We start from the raw sequence: 27,354 nt of genomic DNA, 5'->3' as shown, positions 1-27,354 counted from the left end.
GGTTGGCTACGAAGGAGGTGAAAGTTTCCTACAACAATCGTGGATGGTACTGAGGCAAGACATGTGCAGTCCAAGATTTTTATCGACACTCAATTAAAAGTTGCTCTTATAACAAAGACTTTTGAGGTTGCATACTACAGTTGAACTCAAGTCAAGACTCGTTATCAGTCAAGAAAAAAATTATAAATGCCAGACAAGATAAACACTTTTGCCTACAAGGTACTGATTTTGTTTTAATGTCCTTCCCATGGATAATTTTCTTCATCTCCTCAGTGATACAATGAACTACATTTTTTACCGTAATGTTCTCGGTTTTCTTATTTTCTAGAGGGGAGTTCGTGTTCTGTCAATATTTAACAAGGCAGCACCATTGACTGCATTTCAAACAGGAGTTTTGTGATCTGCGATTTCTTGCACCAGTGATAAAACAAAGCCAGTTTCTATCTCAGCGGCATTAAACGTTCTCGTACACTCTTCCATTGTATGTCGTCAGGTTGATGCAGTCCTGGAATAGTGAAGGAATTATTCTTCATGAATCAGATTTTAAACAAAGGAACCAAACAACACAAAACATTCAAGAGAGTCTGATTTAATCGGAGAAACCCGTCGGGTCGCGTATAAAATTGTGTTTGAATAATTCAAGCTAAATGTGTTGAAGCTAGGGTGCGGGCTTACAACTGCGCAAATCGTTTTTGTCAGCTGGGCCGGAAATGATCGACAAAAATCGCTATGAGTTTTTGTGTACAGTTTACCTCAATCTCCCCATCCAGTTGCTTTAGAGCCCTGTAAAGTTGTGAAAACGTCAATCGTTTTTCGGGATCTTCATTCCAACAAGAAAGCATTAGGTCATATCTGAAATAGAAACATCCGCAGCATAAACAGGCAATTCATCACACCTATTTATCTTAGTTCACTTAGACCAATTTGAGGGATTTTTACTCACACTTTTTCGTCTAAATGCTGCGGCTTTTCCATTCTGTAACCTCTTCGTAATTTCTCCACCAGCTCTACCACGTCCATGCCTGGATATGGGCGGCCACCTATTGATGACAACAAACGTTTATCACCATTTAGTATTAAAAGAGTTATTAATAAACATATGGAGAAATGAACGGAATGATCGATTTTATCAATGAAGAAATTAACTAAATTAAAATAGACGACTAAATGCATGGACCAACAAGCGAACATGAATGGATGATTAATGAATGGATAGATGGACAAATAAATGAATAGTTGGATGGATGGACGGACGAATGGATGGAAGGACGGAGGGATGAAAAGAAGGATGGTTCAATGGAAGGATTGAGGATTGAAGGATGGATGGAGGGATGGATTAGTGGATGAACAAATGGATAAATAAATGCAAGAATGAATGGATGGATGGATAGATGGATGGAGGGATGGATGGGGAGATGAAAGGATGGATAGATGGGGAAATGAAAGGATGGAGTAATGGATGGAAGGATGGATGATGGGATGGGTGTGTGCAACGATGAATGAATGGATGGGTGGAAGAATGGATGGGATGAATGGATGTATGGATGGAAGGATGAAAGGGGGGATGGGAGGAAGGACGGAAGTATGGATGGATGGATGGAAGGATTGAAGGATTGAAGGATGGATTGCTGGGCTGAAGGGTTGATGGATTGATAGATGGATGGATGGACGGATGAATGGAAGGAAGCATGAGTGGATGGAAGGAGGATGAATGGATAGGTGGATGGATGGATGGATGGATGGATGGAAGGATGGAAGGATGGATAGATGGATGGATGGAAGGATTGAAGGATTGAAGGATGGATTGCTGGGCTGAAGGGTTGATGGATTGATAGATGGATGGATGGACGGATGAATGGGAGGAAGCATGAGTGGATGGAAGGAGGATGGATGGATAGATGGATGGATGGATGGATGGAAGGGATGGATAGATGGATGGATGGAAGGATGGAAGGATTGAAGGATGGATTGCTGGGCTGAAGGGTTGATGGATTGATAGATGGATGGATGGACGGATGAATGGAAGGAAGCATGAGTGGATGGAAGGAGGATGGATGGATAGAGAGATGGATGGATGTATGGATGGAAGGATGGATAGATGAATGGATGGATGGAAGGGTTGAAGGATTAAAAAATGGATGGATGGATAAGGAGATGGAAGGACTGACGGATTTAAAGATGGATTGATGAATGGAAGGATTGACGGATTTCGGAATGAATGGATGATTGTATGGAAGGATACATGGAGGGATGAAAAGAAGGATGGATCGATGGAAGGATGAAGGATTGAAGGATGAATGGATAAGTGGATGGAGAGATGGATGTATGGATGGAAGGATGGAAGGATGGACGGAAGGATTGAGGGAGTGAAGAATGGATAGATGGATGGATGGATGGATGTGGAGATGGAGGGATTGACGGATTTAAGGAAGGATAGATGGTTGGATGGACGAAGGTAAGGAAGGATGGACGGAGGAATAAATGTGTGGAACGATGAATGAATGGATGATTGGAAGAATGGATATGTCAATTGACGAACGGAAGGAAGAATAGGTAGAGGGATGGATGGAATGGTAAATCTTGAAAAATTAAAGAATAAATGGATAGATGGATGGAAAAATCAGTAAAAACAATAAATGAGTGTTTCAGTGAGGGAGTGAATGAATTAACCTCATTTAGCAAAAGAAAAGATTCCAAAAAAAAAAAAAGAAAAGAAAAGGATGTAGAAGCAAAGAAAGTGCTTTAACAATTTCCTAAACTCAAACTGAATATAATCTTACCAATAGTGACTATTTCAAAGAGAAGCACCCCAAAGCTCCATCTGATAAAGAAGTAAAAAGAAAAACCAAAAGGTCACTGTGATGTTCAATTGTTCACAATTTAATCCAAAAAATCGTAAAAATGTAAAACTCACACGTCGCTTTTTGTTGTATATTGTCCATGTTCTAACGCCTCCAAAGCTGTCCATTTCACTGGTAGGCGTCCCTGAAAAAGGATTGTGGACGACATCAAGAAATAATAATCTGGCTATTCTAATTTGGTGTTAAGGTCTTATATTCTCATGAACGCTACTTGTGATAAATGAAACAAGCACGATCCATATCACTCTTGTTTAAATGAGATCTCTTGAATGCTATAAATGAAACATTAGACTTCACGCCTACGCATATTACTTACCTCAGAGCTTTTTTGGTACATGCCCCTTTCATGGATGTTTCGCGCCATCCCAAAGTCTGTAACTTTACACGTCAAATTCTCTCCCAACAGGACATTCCTAGCTGCCAGGTCACGATGAATAATCTAAGTGTGAAGAAGTATACTAGCTGTAAATAACACTAGGCTTTGTAGGTTATTTGATAAACTCGGTCAATAAGGCAAGGCGGGTAGTCAGTTGGCAGGGACCCGGGTCGAAAATGGACGCCTGCAAGCCTCAGAAGGTTTATTTCGTTCTCCTCTTGGGCAAGAGACCTTGATCAGTAGCAAAAGCCTCAAGTGTAATTGTTTCCTACTCCGCTTATAGGTGTCTGCCTCTCCCTTCACATCCTTTTTACAATCTCACAGTTTCTATATCCAATTTCACAGCTAGAGTTCAATTTCAGTCGGTAGAAGAGAGAATCTCTGAATCGGAAGAAAACCTCTGATTGTACAATTGAAAGGATTTCAAAAAAAGTTACCAGCAAGATCCTCGGGTAAACTCAAAAAATAGTTGGGAGGAGGGCTGCTTCATGTTACATGAGATGCAGAAAGTGGTGAGCTACCAGGCTAGAAGAACCATTTTATATCTGCTACCATAATGAGCCAGTTAGTTACCTTCGCTGCGCTAAGATGCGCCATTCCATCAGCAATCTGCCACGCAAACGTCATAAGCTGTCGTGAGGTAAGTCGTACGTTAGGAAGCTGTTGTATATTGTAGTAATCGTCTTTGAAGCCTCGTTTCTTCCTCAAGAAGCCCAGTAGGTCTCCATAAGGTGCAAATTCTGTGATCACACACAGAGGCTCTGATAATCAAACAATAAGAAGTATTTCAAACCCTTGTTAAAGGTGGGGAATATGGAGAAATCTAAACCTTAGGAAGATTCGAACACCAGCGAGTTCCAATTCTACCCCTTGATGCTCAACCACTGAGTTTTAGAGCTCTTGTTGGTGAGCTAACGAATACTCCAAAGTCATGTGTGATAAGCATTTTATAGAACAGTTGTCAATGGAGTGTAGAAAGTAATCCATGATTGCTTTGATTTTGCTTAACTTCGCTCTAGAATTGGTCCAGGAAACATGCACTATTTTCCCAACCAATCAGATTCAAAACAACCCATCATTATTTTGTCTCGCGTTTTCAAGCGTTTCTTACAGTTTGCCTGCTTTCACTCAGCAAAAGTTGGTGACCAAGCATCTAATTTCTCCCTACAGTATGACCCCTGAGTCACACAAGGTCACGATCACAAAATAAACTCTTGATTTTTAAGAAATTATCCTTATCAACACCTTAACATGTGTGCTGAGAACAATGTGAAGAATATGTATACTGATGTTATGGTGTAAACAGTTAATGAGTGATGATTTCCTCACCTGATTTTGTAATGCAAGCCAGAAGTTGTACCACGTGTTTATGTGGCGAGAGTTCTCTCATGACCTTGAGTTCAGATAGCAAGTCTTTGAGATGTGATTCACTTGCATTGTCTGGCAAAATGAATTAATAAATAAAGACCCATCGATCAATTTAGAGCAAAGATAAGTAACCCTCGTTATACCGTAGTGTGGGTCAACCGTTGGGGGTTTAATCTCACAGGTTGAAGGGTTCTTTACTCATATACCCAATGAAAATGGCTTTCCCTGCTTCAAGCAACCACATGTATCTTTACTACTCCTGGACAGCCTGTTAAATTGTGTCATTTTAACTGCAGAATTTCTGCCGGTTGCTGGTTGGTGTTACCAAACCTGATTGGAGCGAGGGACTGCGATAAACAAGTTTGTTGAACAACAAAGCACAATCAGCCGGTAAGGTCTCGAGCCAGGGCCCGTGGATTCAGAGTTCAGAGCGCAACAGCCAGAATAGATAACCAGAAATAATATATGCACTTGAATGACTCTTTCTCTTACCTTTCAATGTTTTTATTGCGACGACGCTCCATCCTCCGTCATTGGTAACATCCAGAGCATGACCCATCTTAACAAGTCCAAACTCTCCACGACCGATGGTAGATTCAATCCTTATTCTGTCCCTTGAGATTTCCCAGTGACGCCGCGGAGAAACAAGAAATGTTACATTAGGTAAATGTGGCCGGTTACGCTCTTTGACTGGTGATTCACCTCGAGAAAGATGCGAATATTCCCCAATTTCTTGTCTCTGTTTGTTTCTTCCATTTTTGGATTTTTTCGATCGAGGAGAACCAGATGTTTCGTGCAAATGGTTATATTCTGAAGGACCTCCAGGGACATGATAGTGATGAGTCACGGGTGCACTCTCTTCAACGTTTTTCGACTCTTCTGAGGAATATCCACCATTATAATGTACCTCTAAAATTTCTATGCTCTCATACTGGTTTTGAACCTGCAATGGATATCATCATTTTCTTCATCATCACCGTTATCATGCCGAGGGAGAAGTCTACACTGACTGAGGGGAAAGTCCATCTCCGAGGGGGAAAGTCAACTTTTGCGAGGGGAAAGTCGACTAAGGCGAGAGTAGGTGCGACTTGATTACGGTTCTCACCGTCATCATTCTCACCTTGGTAGTCATCATCATCATCATAATAAGGCCATGCGTAAAAAGATTTCCCTTGAGACCTGAAAACAACCTCCAGCTACAGATCTTTCGATATTCAAATTGGTATATTTTATTTCTCCGAACTGCGATGTTTACCAGACCATCTCATACAGAACCAACTCTTTAAATATTTTAAGATGATCTATCCATTTATAATTTTGGTACGCAAAATAAAAACGAAGATAGCTAAAAAATTGTCTCTTTTTATACTGTTTTATTTTCATAAGGTTCCAGAGCATATATTTTAACTCTAGTTATCTTCTTACTTATTGCTAACTTACCTAGATAGGTACTTATGCGCCCTTACTCCATAAAATAATCTCTAAGTGGGCTCTTTAGTAACCCCTTTGGTATTATAAAAGCAATATTTACCGTCAGTTCTTTCGGTTCTTCCGCTGTAGATATTGAAGAGGCATTGCCCAATTCCCTCTCCCTGTAAATTTAGCAAACATTTAGTACAAAAATACACCATTGCAATTAAGACCCAGCAAATCATAAGGTTTACTTGTACCCATAAACACACTTAGGTAGAAAGATGCAATGCAATGACTTGGCTAGGACTCGAAATCAGCCCTTAAATCCGGATAACAGTGTGCTGCTATTGTCACTGGTCATTTCCCTAATCTATTCCTTTGTGCTATGCAAGCTACGCAAATTTGGTTGGATCACTTTTTCAACCATTTTCTCCTTAAGATGAACATTTTGAGACCAAGAATACTGCAATGCGTCAGTATTTCCATCGTGATGCTTTAACTTTGAAGCTAATGAAAGCTCAACGAAGAGTATGTAAACAATAAAGAACTTACGTGAGATGGTCTGTTTTTCTTTGATATCTGCATTTTCTTACTAACAAAGGGAAAGAAAGTAGAAGAAAATGCATGAACTTTCGACTACTTGCATGGAGTGGCTTAAACCCCATCGCCCTGTTGCTACTAACTTTCTGACATAAAAAAGTTAACTCACACCTCTTCTCGATTCAGTAAGAGAGAGAGCAGACGTCAACGAGTCTCCATTACTTAAAACCAAACAGTTCGGCCCTTTATGAACAATTCTCTCTTCCTCTATATACATAATGGGTTTCAGTACGGCCATCTTTGATATTTTAACAACGTCTTTTAAGAACAAGTGAAGATGGCAGTGTACAAAATATTTTGATGTTTCTTGTTTTTCAGATATAAATAAAGAGGAAATTCTGCTTCAATTTATTCCAGGACTAGTAGAAATTTGAAGAACTGAGTTTGTAGATGGACCCTTGAAAACTATTGGAGAATCATCAAAAATCAAGAAAAATCTCAGCGCACATGAGATGTGGTTCGGACCTGTCGCCACATTCGTGGGAAAATGCCACTTTCACTAGTACACCGACTCTTTTTCACAAATACGTTCCCGCAACACAAGGCTTTGTCAAAGTTTTTATAACTATGCGTTTTCCCTTATCTATACAATATCTTACTCTCTTGTGTGGCTTTCCAAAGCAGGAATACAAGGCATGCTACTATCAGTGCCAATATTGCAATCCATATCAGAAGGAGGTGATCAAACTTGATTGGACTGCCTTTAACCGCAGTGTTACTGGTTTCCATAGTTTCTGTTAAAAAAAAATTGCAACAAATTTGAAAACTTCCACAAAGTATTCCCATCAAAGGTTCTCAAGTTGACAATCATATAACTTCCATAAACTACAGATAGAGTCGAAAGGGAAATATTACCAATTACTTACCTTCTGACTCAGTTGTAGAAGCCATGGTTGAAGCCCCTCTTGTACCCTCATGGGATGTTGCTTCTGCATCTAAAACCATTAAATTCCCTCAATCAGAAAAGATACTGACTAAGAATCACTTTAAAAAGAGTCTCTTCTTACAAGGCAAACACAGAAACATAACTGCATAGTAAAGAAGAAGGCCGGATGAATTTGTAGTACTGCAATAAGAAAAAAGACTCGGTAGAAGCAGCGCAAAAGGCTTATCATAAACAACACAAATTCTTTGGAATGTTGCACGTTGGCAAGATGATTAATTCTAAAGCTTTTCTTTTTATGTGATACAGGACACTTACCTTGTGTGTGAATGGCAGTAGGAGCATTAGTAGTCCTCGTTACAGTAGTTGAGCGTATTACTACATAAATTTGAAAAACACAGAAATAAAATGTTACTAATTGAACTCTACATAAACTTACTCTAAGAAAGGTACTCTTAAGGTGGCAATGAGGACGCTGCTATATAAACAGGAGAGTTTTGCAGTGTCTCCAAACACCGAAAAATAAAAAAAAACATCCACTTTAAAGTACAACGTCATTCTTGTATTGGTGACTACGTTCATAGCCAGTTTAAAATTTCGTCTTTGTCTAAATATAGGAGAAAACGGATGAAAATTGATTTCAATTTAGTTGATTTTAGATGGTTTAAAAATTTGTTTGAGAAAACCCTTGGATAAAAAGATCAGATTTTTAGACCCCTATTTTGTGCTCATTTAATGTGCTCTAATGGATTTTTCAATGAGTTAGAGATGAGATTATTTGATATTTCTTGCGTTAAACTACAGCGTGTCTACTCAGTTTGACACAGAACTGATCATATAACGACAAAAGACAGTCGCTACCTTGAGGATCTTGTCCAATCTCACAACGTTCTTTTATCGAAGAGGAGCCTTTACCGTATTTGTTCCACGCTGAAACTGCAACTGTATAATTTTGATTCCATTCAAGGTTGAGCATGAGAGAAAGTGTCTTTGTGGTATTCCAGGTTTTGATTTTTTTCCAGAAAAGTGAACCATTCAAATAAACTATGATTTTCCAGACATGTATAGTATACATCGTGATCGGGCTTTTTCCATTGTATGGCTCCGTCCATTGCAATGAGCAGTTATTTCCATGAACGGTAAGGTTTGATATTGAAGGTGAATCAGGAGGTCCTATAACAGAGAGAGGGGGAAAAAATGTTAAAAGTAAAGTCTTGTAAAATGCACCTGTCAGGTATTTTAAGGATACCGAAAGAATTCAAATTTGAAAACTTCTTGAGTCTAAATTATGATGTCACCCCATTCCGGCCAAATTCTTAGCCTTTATCACAAGTTCTTCACAAAGATATTAAAACAAGAGCGATAGGTGGTCAAAACTTTCCGGCAATGTAACATAAAACCTGGTTTGTATTTAATGAAAATTGAATGACTCCCCTTGTTTTTCGTTGCCAAATATGTTAGTAATGGCCCAGAACATGGGTTAAAGATTTGAGACAAATTAAAAACCTCACCAAAATTTTTCTCAATTTCAAGCAATTTCTGAAACCAATCAGAAGACTTAGAATTTAAGGAGAAAGTTACATTATTGAATCGAAGCAACTCAATGGTTACCTTGAGGAAGAGTGGTCCCACTGATTTTAGCTGTCTTTCCGTAACCGACCTCATTCCTCCCCTGAATCTCAACCACATATGAACTGTTTTTCTTCAGATTTTTAATAATGAATGACGTTGTTGGGATACTTGCATATTGCTTTATTGATTTTTTGGTGATGCCATCCAGGACTTTTATTCTGTAGCCCAATACCTCGATGTTGTTGTCTCCATTTGGGGAGTACCAAGATATGTTCAAAGAGAGCACTCCTGGCCTTGCAGCTTTTATGACTGGTGGACCAGGTAAGTCTATGAAGAAAATATTTGTTTAGTCTCGTTACTCAAGTACTAGATGAATAGTTAATCACGGTCGTTCTCTTTGGCTTGGAATAACTGTCACTTGCCCCTTTTCATGTCTTTCTGAATGGCCGACCGTCAGACAAACCAGCTGACTGTTTTTATGCATAAGGGATGGTCTGATCATTCTAACCTCCTGACCCTATCATATGGATGACTGAATAATTGTTTCACTGCTCAGACTATGGACTGACTGACTGACTGATGGACTGACGATCCGATAGAGTGGCTGATTTAACATCTGACTCTCCGACAGAAAAACAGAGAGGTAGACACACACTCTGACTTGCTGAAAAAGTGGCTTATATCTCCCACATCCCTGTTTTCCTCTCTGTCTGTCTGTCTGTCTGTCTGACTGACTGACAGACTGACTGAACACATTGGCTAAAACCTTCTGGCAATAAGTAACTAGTTTTCACCTGCTTCAAGCGTTGTAACTGTGATATTTTTTGACTCTCCATAACCAACGATGTTTCTTGCTTGTAATATGACTATGTATGTTCTGTTTTGCCTCAGATGTTTGAGGTGGAATGAGGTTTCTTTAATTGCGTTCTGTCGCCTCACCATACTTCCATTTGCATGCAGTAATGTTATCATAAAGTCCAGTATGACACTGCCTCCATTTTTAATCGATTTTTTCCACGTGACGTTGAATTCCAACACGTTCCGCGAAATTTTATGTACCACAGGAGGGCCAGGTGGATCTGAAATATTGCACGGGTTAACAGTGTTTCATTCAATCGTTCATACCATAGTGAGCAAGATTTAACTCAGACCCGAACATGATTTTAGTACCCTTGCTAAAATTACTTCTCAGTTTTATTAAATGCTTTTTTCAAAGGGCAAGAGGGAATAAATTTTAATTATCGTTTCAGTGAATCCCCTTTGGGCCCCTTTAATCAAGCAACACTGTTACAGTGTTGAAAAATATTAGTTTTTTATCCGTTATTATTAGAGCTTAAGCTTCATCTTAATAGGCAAGAAAAGCAGTTTTAAGGACATTGATCTTTGGGTATTGAGTTTGAAAAACACAACTTTAGTAACTTTGTTATCTTTGGGCATCCATTTTTGTCAAAAGTCTGAGAATTTGAAGAGTTTCCGGACCCGTGAGCTATATCACCTGAAAAAAAGACGATTTCAGTGCCACTGAGTTACGTTTTATCTGAATATACCTCCAAAAACACGATCAGGGTTTTTAGTAAATACTGCAAAAGCGCACGGAATAGAAAACATCAAAATGGAGTTGCAGTTATTTTGTACTTACAAAGTTGTTCCACCGTGATGTTATACCACGCAGGTCCTTTGCTGTTAGATGCATTACACGTGTACAAACCGAAGTCGCCCACAGTTTTCGGTGTCAGCGTCAACGTGCTACCGTCATGCGTCGAATGCACTCCGTTCAAGATCTGTCGGCCATTTTTAAACCACGTAAATTTCGCCGCAGGATTGGCATAAAATACACAATGTAGGGTTGTATTGTGATTGAGCCATGATTTTATAAAAGGACTTGTTGAAGCTGTTTTGTTGATGTGAGGTCTATCTGCATATTGGTAAAAAGAGGAACTTTCAAAGATACCATCGAAAGGAAACTATGTTGGGTTTTATTTTGAGGCAATGAGTACAGGTAATTAGCTTATTGCAAGTCTAAATGAATCCTGACCATAAAGGTATGATTGCTATTTCATTCTCGTTAGCTGGTAAGGGATTTTGTGTCGTCCATAAATGTCAACAAGTTTTAAGCAAACCCCTAATCTGAAAAATATGTAAACGTTGGTTTAAGTTGACATCCTGGATATTTTTTATTCATACATTGATAAAAAGCATTTGAGAAAATAATTCCAATAAAAATTGCATTCATGCGAAACACTCAAGCAATAAAGAAAAGAGCTCCTCTTTTGAGAGGTTACCCTTCACTGAAGGCAAAAGTTATTGGACATGACGGAGGTGTCCACCTAAGGAGATGTAACACTCTAAAAAGGCACCACTGTGATTGAAACTGAATAAAAAAGGAAATCAATATTATACAACAGACATCTTCATTTACTTACATCGTATAACTCGCATTTTAACTCGATGAAAATCAGATCCAACTTGGTTTGTTGCATTGCAGGTGTAGGTGCCAGCATCTTTAAGTCGCACATTGGGAATCTGTAAAACAGTACTTGTGTTTCCACGCTTTAATACTTTACCATTGTTTTTCCATATGATGGAGAGAGGTGGATCACCTGTTGCTTCACACTCTAAGTCGATCCTCTCCCCATCTTCCACGTCGACTGTCGCGTTTGGTTTTGTGATGATTTTTGGTGGAACTGATGATGAATTAAAGGGTATAGAATATCAGTTTAAATAACTAATAAATCCATCACCGTCTATCAAAAAAAAAAGCTGCAATCCGATCGGCTACACTGTTCGCAACTATTCCATGATAGATAATGCATGAAGTGATTGGCTGGAACCCGTCTCGTTGTTGAGTTTGAACGAGCGGTAAATTACAACCAAAAGGTGCTCAACACCCATTCAAATCAAAGTGCTCTGTGAGCAAACTCGTGAATTGACACGTGATTTTTTAGATTATGTTTAATGTTATCTGGTTTAGGGAATTTTGTGGTTGATTGTCATATCTAGAGTACGAGCAGTAGTTCAGTGTTCGCTAATGTAGCAAAGAAACAAAGTAACGTTGGGATAAGAAGGGATTACAATTGAAATGATTCTGCTATTGCATTTGACAAGGTGGATGATATCATGTGTTTTAAACGTCTATCATTTTTGTTTCTGGTTCAAAAGAAAAGGTTGGAAGTAAATGTGGGTGAAAAGTGAAATTTACTGTCTTTCGTTGTAAATATTAGAAAATCAAGGCAATACTGTCTTAATAAAAACATTAACGATTCCCTCTTTATCAAATGAGACAAACGGGAACGAGTTTTGAGTGATATAATTAAGCCAAGCCTGCCACCGTCATTTTGGATCTCCGCCTGGGTAGATTTAAGTCACGTGCTAGGCAACGTATAATCAATAACAAGATAGAATTTCATTTCAGGCGTAGTTATCAATTTCGTGGTGTGTAACTTTCGCATTTTAGTACGTTGTATGTATGTTGAATCTTCAAATTGTCCTAAAAACTTAAAAGAAAATTTTTCTTGAAAAATTCACTGAAATCGGTAGCTAAAATTGTTTGTTTAGGTGTTATCTGATTTTCGTGTTAACTTGTTATTTCGTCAGTCGCCGGCATCTTTTGTTGCTTCACACAGGAAAAACACACGCGACGAAACGTAATGATCAATTTTGTCCTCAATCTCACGCTATAACAGAAAAAGCTTTTGAACATCTGTAAACTCCGAGCGCTTCGCAGTAAGTGATATTTTCAATGAATCTTCGGATTGTTTTCAAGTTCAAGGATTGTAAATTACAATTTTATGAAAAACGAAGGTTGTTCTGTTATTTCAGTGTGAATCCTTGCATGCCTGCCAGTCACTGGCGCCGCTTGTTGAAACTAAAACGAAAAAAAAAACCCTTTAAAGATTATCATTGGCTTCTTTTTCACCCCACCACTATTCTTAGCAAAAAAGGTCGCCATTTCGTCTGTTTATTGCTCGCCAAAAACTATAAAATGCACTCAAAAGCCTAAAATCTAAAAAAAGTTTACAGGAATCGACCAATCGAGCGAGCGAGCGAGCGAGCGAGCGAATTCCATTCCCCACATCGTATCTATAACTCGCTCTTGCGCATGCGCGCAATTCACGAGTTAAAAAGGAGATCAAAATTCATAAATTATGGCTTGCAGACTGAGGTGCAAGTGTTGGTTTGACGTTATTTCACTCCCTTAATGATTTACTTTCGACAAAAGAGGTCAAGCATCTGTAGAGAAGGGAGAGCTCAAACATAACAGCTTGTAAGGACATATCTGCTGTATTGACATTTGGTATTTAAAGATTTGTCGAATTTTAATTTTAAAACACTCGGATCCCTTAGTTTTGGTTTCAAGGACCTCAGTTGAAAATCATTCATTTACAAGAACCTAAATGTTTAGTTTGAAATTAAGTCAATTTACTTACCTCGAACGAGGAGTTCTACTGAGGCACTCATCTTCTCAGTATGACCCATAGACACCTTGCAAGCATATTTCATTTGATCTGATTTGATCACATTTCGTAAAGTAAACATTTGTACACTTTCGTTTTGATTGAAATTTCCATTCCAATGAAGCCTGGATGTAATGGACGAGGAAACTTGGTCCTTGTTCGCCTTCCAATTTCCTGGCGATGTAACTGTTATGTATTTGTTCACAATGTAATCGTAGGACTCCTTTCCCCAAATGACAGTCGTGGAGTTATTCAAGACGCCCACATTACCATAGGTAAAATCCCAGCGAAAAGTGACGTCAGAGCCCAAACTTGCCAATACTAAGGTTTGAGGTTTCTTCGTAAACGACACTGAAAAGTCACGAATAATTAAAGATAGTCAAAACAACTATAAGATTGCCATTTTCCAAGTTGTCTCGACTTGAGATAACCCTTTTTACTTGATCATTTTTCTTGGCACGAGCGGATAAAATGATTGACCATTTGCTCAAGTGCCACTCCGCTTAAGAAAAGAGGGGAGGGGGTAACCCCGTGAAAGAACAAGGTCAGTTGCGCGAGGAAAATTAACAAGGGTTGAATAATTCCCTTCTGTCAGCGATCCGTAGAAAGACTTACTTATTGTCAACTCACGTGTGTAATGAGGATAGGCTTACGATGCGAGGCTGAGCCCATGAGACGCCATCAAGGATAAAAAGTAACGTTACTCTGTCTATCATATTCATGCATTTTGAAGTGAAATTATGAAGCTATCTGTGGGTACCATTAAGTTTGCTCTAGATTTGTGAATTCCTTTTATCGCTTCATGGGGAGGGTTTCTTTTGTGTGTTTTTTTCTGACTTGTTTTTTTGGCAACCATATCCTCTAGTCTATTTCTATTCTATTCATCCCCAGCAGCTTCATGCTTAAAAAGGATTAGGGTTTCTATCTTGCTTCTATTTCTCAGCCTACTCAAACTTGTTCGTTACTTAATTATTTTAAAAAGGACATTCCAGGTATACTCACGACCAGCGGTGCATGACAAGTGAAGACTGAGGTAGAAAGCCAAAACTGGGATAAGTTGAACAAGTAAAGACATCATGTGGTAGTCTGGTAGTAACTAAAACCATTCCAGGCTGCAAATAAGGAATGAAAAACATAAACCATTAGCGCATAAGCAGACGGTTTAAACTATCAATTGTTCAAGCCCACGTTGGATGCTTGAGTTAACTTGAGCTTGATTGAATGATTGAAGCATGATTGTAAAATGCAGGCAAAGATGTATACAGGTATAACAATCTAATCTTCTCAGACAAGTTGCACGGCTAAGTCTTAGAAGCGGATTTTTAGAGGAAACATGGCTTTGCACTTTAGCACTCGATTTAATGCAAGTATCCTTAAATTCTCAGTATTTAGTCTTCCGTGCAAACACCGTAAGGAACATTTCGCTTAAAATTTTGCTTTTATGTCCGTTGGGGCCTTGGATTAAATTTGATGAACCGAGCCCAGAACTGCTTGAAGTAACTGCTTTACAGTTTGTGCACCTAGAAAAAAAGACTACAGTGATTCGAATCCATTTTCTCCATCCTTCGCTATTCTTCTTTTTTTGCGGGGGAAAATGATTGCGTCCTGTGTATCTTTTTCTATCTAACAGCAAAGATATAATGAAGTCTCCTGAAGGTATATTTTGCACGTCGAAAAAAATCCCCACACTTCCTACAACCACCAAGGTAATGACTTACATTAGTTTAAATTGACTTTTAAGGGCTGCCTCTACGAGATCCACGGATCCACAATAGACTCAAGATTTGAACAAAGGAAACACAGTTTGATATGATTTAGAAAAGGTTCCGTGATTAACCTTTGACTGCGAACTTGCCATACAATGCATCTTAACGCTACCACATGGGGCTAAGACGATTAGAATGACTTTCAAGTCTGTTATTTACTGTTAGCACCCTTATGTAGGCTCGTTCACTTCAACACGTTCTCTGTCAGAAAAAAAAGTCAGGCAAGTTTCGGCAGGCGAAAACCTGTTTCATGAACAAGCTTTGCGTGTCACGTCCGTCAAGTGTTGGAAAATACAATGAACAATATAAAACTGAATAAAAGACTTTTGATCAAATTACTTTTATCAACAAAGCCAGTGAGAAGAGAATAATTGCAAGGATCGTTAAAGAAAGGAAACTAGAAGTTTTGTTCTTTCAAAACTGATTCTTGAGGGATTTGATTCGTACTTTCAATTGCCTTGTGGAGCGATTAGTTCGCTCGACAAGGAAAACATCATGGCAACAAACTTCTCCACCCATGATGCGAGAGCCAAACCAAATAGATGCTGAATAGCTTAGGCTAAATCTCACCACCTTCAGCGCAAACTTCAAGTTTTTAATATGTGCATTGCTCGCAACCAAATGTCTGATTCGAATCTTTTACTCACTACCTCTCTATAGGTGTCTCTTATAAATATGGAAGGATGGGCAGTGCCTCGATAAGCTGATGATAACCGTGACCAACTGACTGTAAGCTTGAGATAGTCCAAGCATATGAGGATACATGTGCATCACCGCCCCCTGTGGCTCCCATCAATTTACTTCTGAGAAAGCTATTTTCATTTTAGGCTGATATTTAGCATATTCGTGTATCGTCCAGCGTAACAGTTAAGAAATAAGTTATACCTCGCCTTAAATTTGCGATTAATTTTCCCAAATCTTTAAGCCGCTTGCCATCTCCCCCAGGTATGGAGGAAAGTTTGAAAAGCTCGCAGACACCAGATTTTCTTTGTGAATTTTTCATTCTTAACTCAAGCTGAAAAGTTTGTTGTGTCTAATTTTACTGAATTTAAACTCCGCAGATTTCTTCAGTTCTATTTTGCCCACCCTGAAACAACAAATGCTCTTTGTGTCTTTTGTTTAAAATTAAATATCAAAAAGTTCTTCATGCACGTCTTGCTAAATTCAAACTCCTATGTTGCACCCAAAACTTTCTATCTTTTCTAGTGAGGCTTCAAAGTATTTTACGAAATTCACGTATAGCTATTGTTACTTTAAATTACAGTTAATTTGGAAATAAGGAAATTTCTCTCTTTCTCAGTTATATGATGAAAAAAGAGCTTTTGTGTCCAAAGATACAAGACTTTTCCTATTGTTAGTCAGATTGTCTCCCAATTGGTTGAACAACGGTTAAAAAAAAAATCCTTCGACTTGCCAGGACTCATCAGTGATTCATGGAGGATCGAACGAGACACGTGTAGACGCTTACACGTGTTGAAATGATCATAAAACAGAAATACCAACGGATTACTTGCAGTTGCAAGAATTAAAGCTTTGAAACGACTCCAACATTAGGCTCGTTTCTCCTCTAGGTCTTGACTTTTGGCTTCAGTGACATGTGTATGTAATGAATTAAACAGAAGGAAGCAAGGAACACTAACGTCCATGCCTCCACTTTTTGCGAACACAATCAAATTAATAACGAAACAGTGGATTTTAAAACTAAGTATGTGCAAATAGCCAATGACAGGACAATGAAATATTGCCTACAGCAGCCTACCTTCTTGTTAAAGAATCCCTCGCAGTTATTTCTCAGAGGAACCCGACGCTCATGCCAAACTGAACCCTTAAGTCTGAAAAGATCGAACTTTGTTCAACGTTCATAAAGAATCTCAAATGGTTAATCTTACAAATGTCAAACCTCAAACCTTACACTTTCCCATTTAAGTTTAGTATAAACAAATGGCCCGAATGCTTAACCGACAATTATCACGAAAGTACGTACTTAATACATCCCAACCACTAGAAGTGGCTCACGAAAAACGAGTGGACAAGAATTATTTTTAAAGACCACCAAGGATGGCATCCAAGACGCCTAAATTGGAAAAATCAGTTTTGCATCAATATCTTTAGTCTGTATCCTTGTTGAATTTATCAGATCGGGAGGCAAAAGGATTCAGAAATGATTACATGCGCTCAAAATTCTTTTCCTGATGAACAACGTGCGTGTGCCGCTATTTACTGTACAAACAATTCCACGACTTTTCGGAGAGAGTACTCGACTCGTGACCCCCTCTTTTAAACATAATCATCTGGATAAATACCCTTCGGTAAAATATCTTGGGCTTGAAGAACCCAGCTCTTTCACCAAACCTTTAGTTTTCGAAATTCATTAGGGTGCACCACTTGGCAAATTAAACTTGACATGATTAAAGTTAACTTGGTGTGTTGGCTTGGTCCGGGATAGAGAGAAATTGGTATAGACCTAATGACAGCCTTTCACATATTTTGCAGCGCAACAGCTAATCCGTTGGATAAGCAGCATGGCTAGTAATGATACAAGGACTATTTTTAAATCGCAGCATTACCAACGCGATATTTCCTTCCAACTTACAGCTCTCATAAAGTATACAACAGGTTCGCTTTCATTTGGTTTTTCTCTCCCAGTGTGCGCGTAACCTTAGAAATTCGCATCTCATACGACTTTAAGCTGGTGCTCAAAGAAGGCACGGACGAAGTTAAAGCAATAAAAACGTTCCTATTTAAACGCTATAGCTTCAGCACGAGACTTCAAAACGAGAAAATTACAACCGTGGACCTCAAGGTCATCTCTTAGCTCTGTAACCAAGTGCTGCAGTGATACGGGAAACTTGTTTGATGTATGCGAAGTGTCTACATCTGGTTCAACCCAAAGATCACGTGGATAATAATCATTTGGCACGAGGCAACTGGGCGAGATCCCAATCGTGAAAGGTCAAAGGGCAGTGAAGACCTGCCAGTTAACCGAGACAATGTTTTATATCAAATAACGATACACGCCATCACGTCTTAACTGTTGATCATGGAGCTAAATAAAAGCTCGCGTATACTTTATGGCGTGGACCACCCTCGGTGAAGCCTAAGTGGCAGGGTGTGTACATTGCATAACGCTAATAAGATATGTATGGTGCTGAAAAACAGGAACGTACCCGTATGAAGAGAAAAGAGAAACGCAAGAGAGGATAAGATATGGTCTTGAAGATCCTTTGATGAGTTTTTAATTGTGCATTTTGTCAATCCCTTAATATATTTCCTTCATGTAAATTGCTAGTAGCTTCTTCTAGAGAGGCTAGCTGCTTTTGGACTATTTGTTTCGTTCATTTGCAATCAGTGCTTTATATGTTCACAAACCTCAAACGCTTCTGTTCCTGAATTGTTTAGCCTCATGACTTTGGTGTTTCCTTTTCCCGGAAGCAATTAAGGTGTGAGGTGCGTAAAGGGATAAACCAACAATAGATATAACTGGCTTTGAGCAAATACCGTCAGCACTAAATCCGAGCAGAACTGAATACATCATTTCCCATCCAAGGCAGGAATTCAACTTTAAACTCTACCCACTAATAACATTATCTGGTGATCCCTTAGATTTTTCTTTACGCCCTTTATGCTCTAACATCAGCATGCACTTTCTCTATACAAATCCTAAGGCACTGGCAAGGAGAATTTGTCTAACAATCAGGAGTTTTTTTTTTTTTAAGGTGTTGATCATTTCTCTTATTTTCGTGAGCTTTATGTTTGATTTGGGGATGAAATTATATGTTAGTCACTCTGAGCGGGCAACGAGTTAATGTTTAAATATATTGGTGTAATTGTTAGTTCTTATTCATCATGGAATGATCATATGAAGTACGTTTGTCCGAAGATCAATGAAAATATACATATCATAACAAAAGTCAAGAAATATCGAGCTAGAGAATCTTTACTTTGCATTTATTACACTCGTATTTATTCTTATTTGAAATATGGATCTACATTATGAGCTAATTATCATTTAGTCCTCTATCTAAGGTTTTAAGGCTTCAAAATAAGGTTAATAAAGGTAATTAATAATGTTCCTCTTCGTGCCAATATAACACTTCATTATTTTTGAATTTCCGGACATTGTGAAACTTTATCCCTTTTTTATACTTACTGTTATTTGAATATCGTGAATTATATAAAATCACATTAAAAATTTCTAGACATGGTAAAACTCATATTTATTTTATTCTTATTATAAGTCGAATATCGTGATTTACATAACAAAGACATAAAATTACAACATCACATTACCTTAGAATGATAGATTAAATACAGTGGTATATTACGTTATATCACTGCTTTGTTAACACGACATTATTACTAACATTGCTTCATTCTTAACAGATAACTACAATTATAATTACATTAAATATAAAACTTCAATTTTAGATGAATTTATCACAGGAAATTCCGTAAAAACTTTATGCTTATTGGTTTTTCCATGTTTACCAATGTGATACCAAGCCCTGTAATTTAAACTTGAGTTAATTAAGAGAGAAACGTAAGTATACTACTCGCAGAATGTCTTCTGAACAAATATACATCTCTTTTGAACTAAAATCAGGAAATTCAACTATACTATAATTGGATGATAGTTCTGGAATTATCTTTCCCCTCTAGCAAAAAGTTAGAAAAATATGTCTTTTTAAAAATTATCTGTCGCCATAAAAGCGTTTGGGTGGTGCAAATCATGCTGCTTTTGTTGCTCATACTTGCCTCTACTGCTCATTTATTTAAAATTTGTTTTAATTTGTAGCGTGAAGAGGTATCACTTGTATCATAATTATGTCGATTTCTTCTCTCATTTCATTTTGTAATTATGGTTATTTTCTGTTCGGTTTTGTTTATCCTTTATATTTTTACCATCCACTAACTTGAGATTTATCTTACATGTATGTATTCATCAGAGCATGGTATTAGCTAATCTATCTCTTGCCTTTTTCCTCCCTATTCATTCATATTAAAAATGCATTTTTCGTGTATGCTATTATGATGGAGAAATAAATCAAGTAATGGTCAGTAAATGTTTAAATCCTTCAGGGTGATTCGATCTTTTCTTAGTCCATTTGTCCTACGATAATAACCAGTGGAAAAGATTTTGTTTATGAGTTTTACCTTTTCTTGGTTACCAATCAATGTTACTTCGTCACACAGAATTTCGCCATGGGGGAGCTATTTATACCTTCACGAGTGAACTCAAGGTAGAAGAATCAGCAGCGAAGCTGAAGGCACACTTTGTTTACAAAAATGCTACTTTTCTGCTGCAATTTTCTAGAGTGTTCTGCAAATTTTCACAGCAGCATTATTCGATTAGATAAGTTTTTATTTTTTTTTTGGTCAGAAAATTGTTTTTTATAGTTTGAAAAGTGCAGCTTCTTTGCTGTTTTGTAAAACAGTTTTCCGAGGAGGCCACAACTGCTACTATCCGAGTCAAACTAAAAGCTCATTAGCGTACCTTGAACCTAAAATTCTTATGGTCATAGACAAGGAAATTTTGTTCATAAGTATGTAAATAAACAAACAAGGAAAACGCAATCAACTTCGAGAAATATTCCATATTGAAATACTAAAAAATTCTCAGCCTTCGTTACTTCTTGAGTTAATCGTAATTTTTGGAGTACGAAAGCGTCATAACAAATATTTGATATCCAACGAAACCACAAGGCATTCCCACCAGAAACTGACTGGGTTAATGCAAAGCCATGCATTTCGACCTAGCTACTTTTTAACAACAAGGGAAAGACAAGGCCTGCTTTCGATAACTATCGCTTCCGACTAGAAATAATCCGGAACGAAGCTATTTTGGTTATTTGACGAAGACGTATGTCTCTCCTTCACCTAACCATTAAGAGAAGAAAACTGCAGTGACAAGCATCGAAATTGAAGGTAGGAAAAATAATTAATAGCAACTGCTTACCTATCTAGTTTACTTTGATAGTGCCAATAAGTAATTTGGGTGATTACTCCGTGAAACGCCCATCTCAAAGATAACTTATTTAATGTGCCGCCTTGAACTTTGTCCAACAGTTATATGAGAAATTGTTTGAATAAGTTATCTGACCGATGTCAAATTTCATGTTTCCCAGTGTTAGACAAGAAAAAATTTGTAAAACTCAGCTGTATCACGCAATTAGATTTTGCGCACGACAAGAAGGAAGAGAGGATGCTAAAATGCGGTGAGGTCAATCCACCGATGTACCATCGATAGCAAATCCATAAGGGGAACTTCTTAAGATCGAGCCAAGAACAATTAAATTGGGTAGAGGGATGCACTGACTGAATACAATAGTAAGAGCTTACCACACCCAGAGTGTCTATTAAGAATCCCATAAGTGGCTCTAGTTGTTGTAAAAACAACGCTTTCAGCTTTACTTCTGGAGTAAATAGCGCCAGAGTGTCCTAAACATGTGCTCATGGGCTCCTGCGCGTGCCAAGGTAATCGCAAACCCTCTGCCTATATGTTTTTGTTTTTGGTTCTTAGAGGTACTACTGCATAAAAGAGCCACGTTTTCCCATCACTTGTGTGTAATTGGTTAGTAGATCACGTGGCTTCTCGTAGGACTTCAAATTAAAAGACTGAGGCAGCTTCATCCAAACCCCAAAAATTCGTGTGATGCAACTCAACGAAATCGAACTATGCTTATGCCAACCTTCAAAGTAACTTTAGAAATTGATAATTACTTTAGTTATTCGCAATTCACCTACAATGCAGGTTTGCACAGTTGTACTACAGCTCTTGTCCAAATAGTTCAAAGGCTGTCCTCATAAGTTTTGGATTCTACAATTTGAGAGTGATGCTTCGAATGCAAAAGTTCAGTAGACCGTAATTGATCTCATTTGATCACGTGTAAATTACTTACTTCAAACACTTCATGACAAAGTTTTCGACGCGAGGCCGTGTTACACGAAGGAGTAAGGTGTGTATAAGTATTTCTGTATACTAAGTAGACTTAGCCGCTTTTAGATTCCACCCAAAGCTTTAACCATAATCAACCATTAAAGAGGTAAATATCATGAGGAAGCCACCGAAGACTATGGATGATATACTTATAAACGGTTGTTGTTAGTTTCGATCTCGTCGAATAAAAAGGCGGCACGAGGATATGTGCACCAATCACATACAACATTTCAACCATTCAGAAATTAACACTGAAAAATGTTCTACCTTTACTGGAGATGCAGACTGCACAGTGCCAAATAACTGAAGGCATTTCCTTCCAGAACCACCGTGTCGAGCGTCAAACTTAGTCCTTGCACCAAGCTCTCTGAAAGCCATGCTATTACTTGAGTTAGACTCAAAATGGATTTCGCACACGCTACTGGGGTCTCGATCTTCCACTCATTCATGATGGATATCATTCACCTCACCCTCGTCGTCATCGAACTTAAAGTCGAAGCCATTCTCTGGTTTGTAACGCAAAGCTCCCACTGGAAAACATTCCAAAGGTGACTAAAACCTCGGTCTTAAGGATTGGAAATGTTGCTAATCGTAAATTTTTCCCGTCACCACCCCTGTGCATTGCCGAATGAACAATTCGATGTCACAGAAGTTTGCAGTCTAGTGACGGCCAACATTACAAGAGAGAGTGGGAACACCTCGACGTATTTGGTTACTCTTTGGTTTCAAGATGTGGGGGGATTCATTGGCAAAATCTTCAAACGTTCTGTTTTCGTTAGTTTATCCACGGCATGAATATTTCATCCTAAACGTTCTTTCACTTTACGCGCTATAAGCATCCTCTGCTTCCTTCATGCAGTTAGTTAGCTCTGCTTGTGTTCATCGTGTGTATCAGTACACACCAAAGGAGGCTTCGCTACACTGGATGTCATTTTTGTTCAGCCCTTTCTTAAATTGCCTAAGATACTGACCGACTACACCGTCTTCAAAAGGGTGTCTTTAGTTGTCGAAGTTTATATTCGTCACGCAATATATTAGCTCCCCTTACCTTGGGAGGTAGGAAGCTTCGTGATTACCACAAAAAAAATTTGTTCTTTACGGTGCGGAAGGATGGGAACAGCTTAACAAGTCAAAGAGACAGAGAGAACGAGTTAATTCGAGCCAGAAAATCTGGTTCCCTATTACCCTAAGGCGAAAATAGTGATCTTACAGTTTCTGTAGGATGTGCTTGTAGCATGTAAACTACAATGATTACGTGAAGACATGACGTACGTTTAAGGCTTTTTCATCATCTTCAAAGGATTATTTCATTTTCCTCTGCAAATGGGATTCATAAATTAATCACTAAGACTCAATGTAGTAAAAAAAAAAATGGCGGTCGGTAATGGCGATGAAAACACTTGCATGACATTGCATCGTTTGACTAATGATGTAATCACTTCCGATGTGGATCGCGACTTTTCGACTGCACACTGCGAGTCTTCACCTGAAGAGGCCTCGCCCATTTGTCCTGTCATTTTCGGTCTTTTTGTTGATATTTGATGGATGAGGTATTTCCTTGAGAGTTCCTTATCAACATATAAAAATTTAATACAGTTCACTTGTCCAATTAGCATTCCCTTGACTTTGGCTGACAACTTTTCTTTGTTCATCTTTCTTTTGTCTTATTAGTATGAAATGTGTTGTGTTAAAACTTTCGTAAATGGCATTTAAAATGTTGAAGGTAGAAAAGGAATGGTACCATCACTGATCCTTGTGGTACCATCATGTTTTCTTGTTAGGCTCTGAGTTAACTGATTTATTTTTTCACAATTTAGCTTCTCTTCGTTCTTTAATCTGTACACCATGGTTAAACAGTTCTTTGTGTTCACAGAATCCATGGTTTTTTGTATCAAATGCCTTGGCAAGATCTGGAAACTCACCAACACTATATTCATTGTCATCAATTGACTGTAATATTAGTGTTACAAGCTGCTTTCCTGCTAAGTCAGTGGAATGTTTCTTATAAAAGCTGTATTAGCTATGTTTTCAATATATGTTACAGTTCTCTTTCACACAAGTTTCTTGAAATTTTTACCAAAACACGGAAGAAAAGGAATCAGTTTATCAAATGAAAGCTTCTGCTTTTGATTTGTCTTTAAAAATAGGGATTATCAGAGTGATTCTCAATTTCATTTGGTATTAATTGAGTGAGAAAAGTTCGATTGAATGTTTCAGTGATAATTTTAACTATGGAAGTACTTATTTTCCAAACTACTTTTGTGATATCTCATCTCAGCCAGATACCCTCCTTGATTTCAACTGATTATTTTTAACTTCAAGCTTATTTTATCTGTTACTAAACGGCTGTGAATATATGAAAGTCATACTACTAGTTACTGTTTCTAAAGATAAAGATGTTTTTTATCTCTTACTTAGGTACAAGTTAAAAATTGATGTTTTGCAATGGAATTTATTCGACCAAGCTTGGATTAACATTTAAAAATACTGATAGAGTTCATTCGTTTTTTGATTTGGTCGTGAAATTATTTATACTTCTTCCTTAAAACTATTTTGCTTTTCTAATTAAATTTTCTTACCTGTTGATGACCCAATGTCTTGTTAGGATAGCCTTACAGATCTATCCTTTTTGCCATTCAGCGTGAAAGTGACGCGAGAACAAATAAAATTCCGCTAATATCCATTTTAACAAAGAGCACTTGTCCAAACAAACAACGAATTAAAAGGCAATTTGTCTACTTTGAATTTTGAAACAGTAAAATACAATATTCAAGCGTTTAACTGCCTATAGGGGTCCCACGGGGGCAAAACAAAGCTCTGGAGGTGAAGGGAACTTGAGAGCTGTTGGCTCTCATTCTAAGTAAGGGAATAGTCATATCGTTTATTGAGCTTTCCTCTGTCAAGTTGTGTAAATTATCGCGTATCGACATCAGTATTTTTCATAAAGCGTTCTCCAAAAGAAGTTTTAAAAATTTTTATCTACCACACATGTGGGTTACACCGCGCACCGCCAATTTTCACATCCTGTTCCGGGCTTCCGATCCAAAAAAACGACCTGTTAACGATCCTGTTTACGTGTACAATGTTTTGAGACTCCGAGACCCCAAAAAACCACACTCTGTGGGAAGTTACAGATGAGAGAGAATGTTCTCCTGAACGGGGTCGTATGCAGTTGACAGCTGCAAATTATAATTGGCTATCAAATGATGATCTTGCTGAAACTTGTCATGTGGAAAATTGGACGACTGAAAAGGTTATGAAAGGTATGTTCCATAATCAGTAAAAAATGTGTTTGTGATATCTTCTTGCTAATCTAGAACTTAATCCACCCTGAAATACGTAGTAAAAAGAACATACAACAAATCAGGTACATTTTAAGTCAGAAATTGTTTCATATGGTAAATTTTGCCAAATGTAGTGTTCTTCAGTCGAAAAAAAGGACATTTCCTGACGCGGTAGATGAAACAAACGGACTAAGAAGACACTTGATATAGTTCACACGGTCTTGAAACAAAAGGTCAGAGTGAAAAACATAATTCTCCGAAAAAATCATTGTATAGTTACACTTATTTCCGAATCTGACCAAAGTAACGTGAGATATTATTCTTTAATCGCTCGATTGTGTGGAGCTGGTGGGGTTTTTTTTATCTTATTACGTCGTCAGCAGACCATTTGTTTGAAGGGAAATTTTATCTCCAGAACACTCTAGATGTATTCTGTTACGCTGTCTGTTATCCTCTCCAGGACAGTGGATTAGGAGAAGGTCACTCAACGTTACCTGTCGTATTGAGGTTTAACTGTGCTACACTGAGGATATTGCTGGCTAAAAGGATCTTTTTGGGGACAGACAGTACCTTTATGCCTGTTTAGGGGTGTTTTGACTGATAGTAGCTGACGGAGACGTTTACTTCTATTTTTGACCTTGATTGTTTGGTCTTGATTCTTGACACGCGCTGTTTCTATTGATCAATAGACTACGAACGTCACGACTTAATTGGTAGTTTAGTATAGTATTTCGTTTATGTCTCTTCTCGCTTAAAATGACAAGTCGCCGACACTGCTAACATCCTTAACAAGGTGACCACGATAGAGACCAAGCCTTCCCTGGCAGTACACAAGAGACGTCCAAGTGTGTTATGAAGATAGATCGAATGAGAGAGATACTCCAGGCAGCCTGGATTTCCTCAGACGCCGTTTAGTTCACACATTTAAGAATAAAGAACGGAGTTGTACATATTTCGTCTCGCGATATTTGAAATTTCCGGTATTGGAAGTAAGCTTCCTAACTCCCCTTACAAACAAGCTGCGTTTGCGTTGTAATCAGTTTAAGTAGAGCGATGATCAAGTTCCTCGTGTTACAATACACCTCACCAAGTTGTTTCCTTTTTTTTTTTATATTCATTCTTTACCAAAACCGCAAAGTTAAAAGGGTAACATAATCACCATCTACAGTCAGAAGGTGTTAATGTTCTATAGAGCATGAACTTCTTGAATAATTTATCCATTTCCCGAAGATAAACACTCATTATATGAAATGCGCATTGCACCATACTTGACGAGACAGGGAATTACAAAAGTCTTTCCGGAGTTGGGCCTCCTAAACAAGCTCAACTTGCTATGGAGCTAGTAATTCTTTAAGAAATGTGAATTAAAATTCCCAACAAACCTTCACGTGGGAAGAGTATACACGAGTGATATTCATGCGCAACATGGCAGTTTAAATGAGTCGAACTTCTTTGAGCGTCCAAGGGTATGGCGGGGGTAGACCATATTGATCCCAAAGTAAACTCTTACTCGATTGTACCTTTTCAATGGAAAATGATAGCGTAACATTATTACAACTCACCTATAAGAAGCACATTTCAAGCTGCTCACCGCAGTCGACTCTTGCGAACACACGACTGTAGATCTGGGTTTAGGTTTGAAATTGCAAACGCTCCCAACGCAATATTGCAAGCTTCTGGCCTAATTTACAAGGAGTCTTTCGTTTCACAGTTGCAGTTTCTAACGAAACACCGTTTTTTTCCTTGAAAAAACGACTGGATTAATCAGTGAGGTACGACTGAAATTTTCGCGTGTTGTTGTTGCGAGTGATTTGCTCATAGTGGGAGGTGCTGGAGGTGC

General features: G+C 38.2%; 1 protein-coding gene across 3 annotated transcripts; it reads right to left on the bottom strand.

The window, feature by feature from the left end:
* Positions 1 to 312: 312 nt before the first annotated feature.
* Positions 313 to 27,336, bottom strand: LOC113673097 (uncharacterized). 3 transcript variants are annotated; one of them, XM_089209510.1, is made up of 23 exons: positions 27,077 to 27,331; positions 17,053 to 17,125; positions 14,530 to 14,639; positions 13,501 to 13,878; positions 11,497 to 11,757; positions 10,713 to 10,988; positions 9,868 to 10,152; positions 9,113 to 9,400; positions 8,363 to 8,674; positions 7,820 to 7,879; positions 7,485 to 7,553; positions 7,218 to 7,352; positions 6,571 to 6,610; positions 6,137 to 6,197; positions 5,098 to 5,548; positions 4,567 to 4,677; positions 3,811 to 3,998; positions 3,178 to 3,300; positions 2,915 to 2,985; positions 2,781 to 2,821; positions 944 to 1,040; positions 753 to 852; positions 313 to 505 (listed from the first exon to the last, which is right to left on the bottom strand). In XM_089209510.1, the coding sequence occupies exons 3-23, from the start codon at positions 14,603 to 14,605 to the stop codon at positions 455 to 457; spliced, it is 3,474 nt and encodes a 1,157-aa protein (XP_089065636.1). In that variant the 5' UTR covers positions 14,606 to 14,639; positions 17,053 to 17,125; positions 27,077 to 27,331; the 3' UTR covers positions 313 to 454. The 3 variants fall into 3 exon arrangements, with proteins under 3 accessions (XP_089065636.1, XP_027045258.2, XP_089065637.1); XM_027189457.2 differs by lacking the exon at positions 17,053 to 17,125 and having other exon boundaries at positions 27,077 to 27,336; XM_089209511.1 differs by lacking the exons at positions 17,053 to 17,125; positions 27,077 to 27,331 and adding an exon at positions 15,246 to 15,382.
* Between the last annotated feature and the right edge of the window lie 18 nt (positions 27,337 to 27,354).

This window comes from Pocillopora damicornis, chromosome 6, assembly GCF_964200805.1.
Source record: "Pocillopora damicornis chromosome 6, jaPocDami1.2, whole genome shotgun sequence".
Classification (NCBI taxonomy): domain Eukaryota; kingdom Metazoa; phylum Cnidaria; class Anthozoa; order Scleractinia; family Pocilloporidae; genus Pocillopora; species Pocillopora damicornis.
This window is presented reverse-complemented; position numbering and strand designations above follow the sequence as displayed.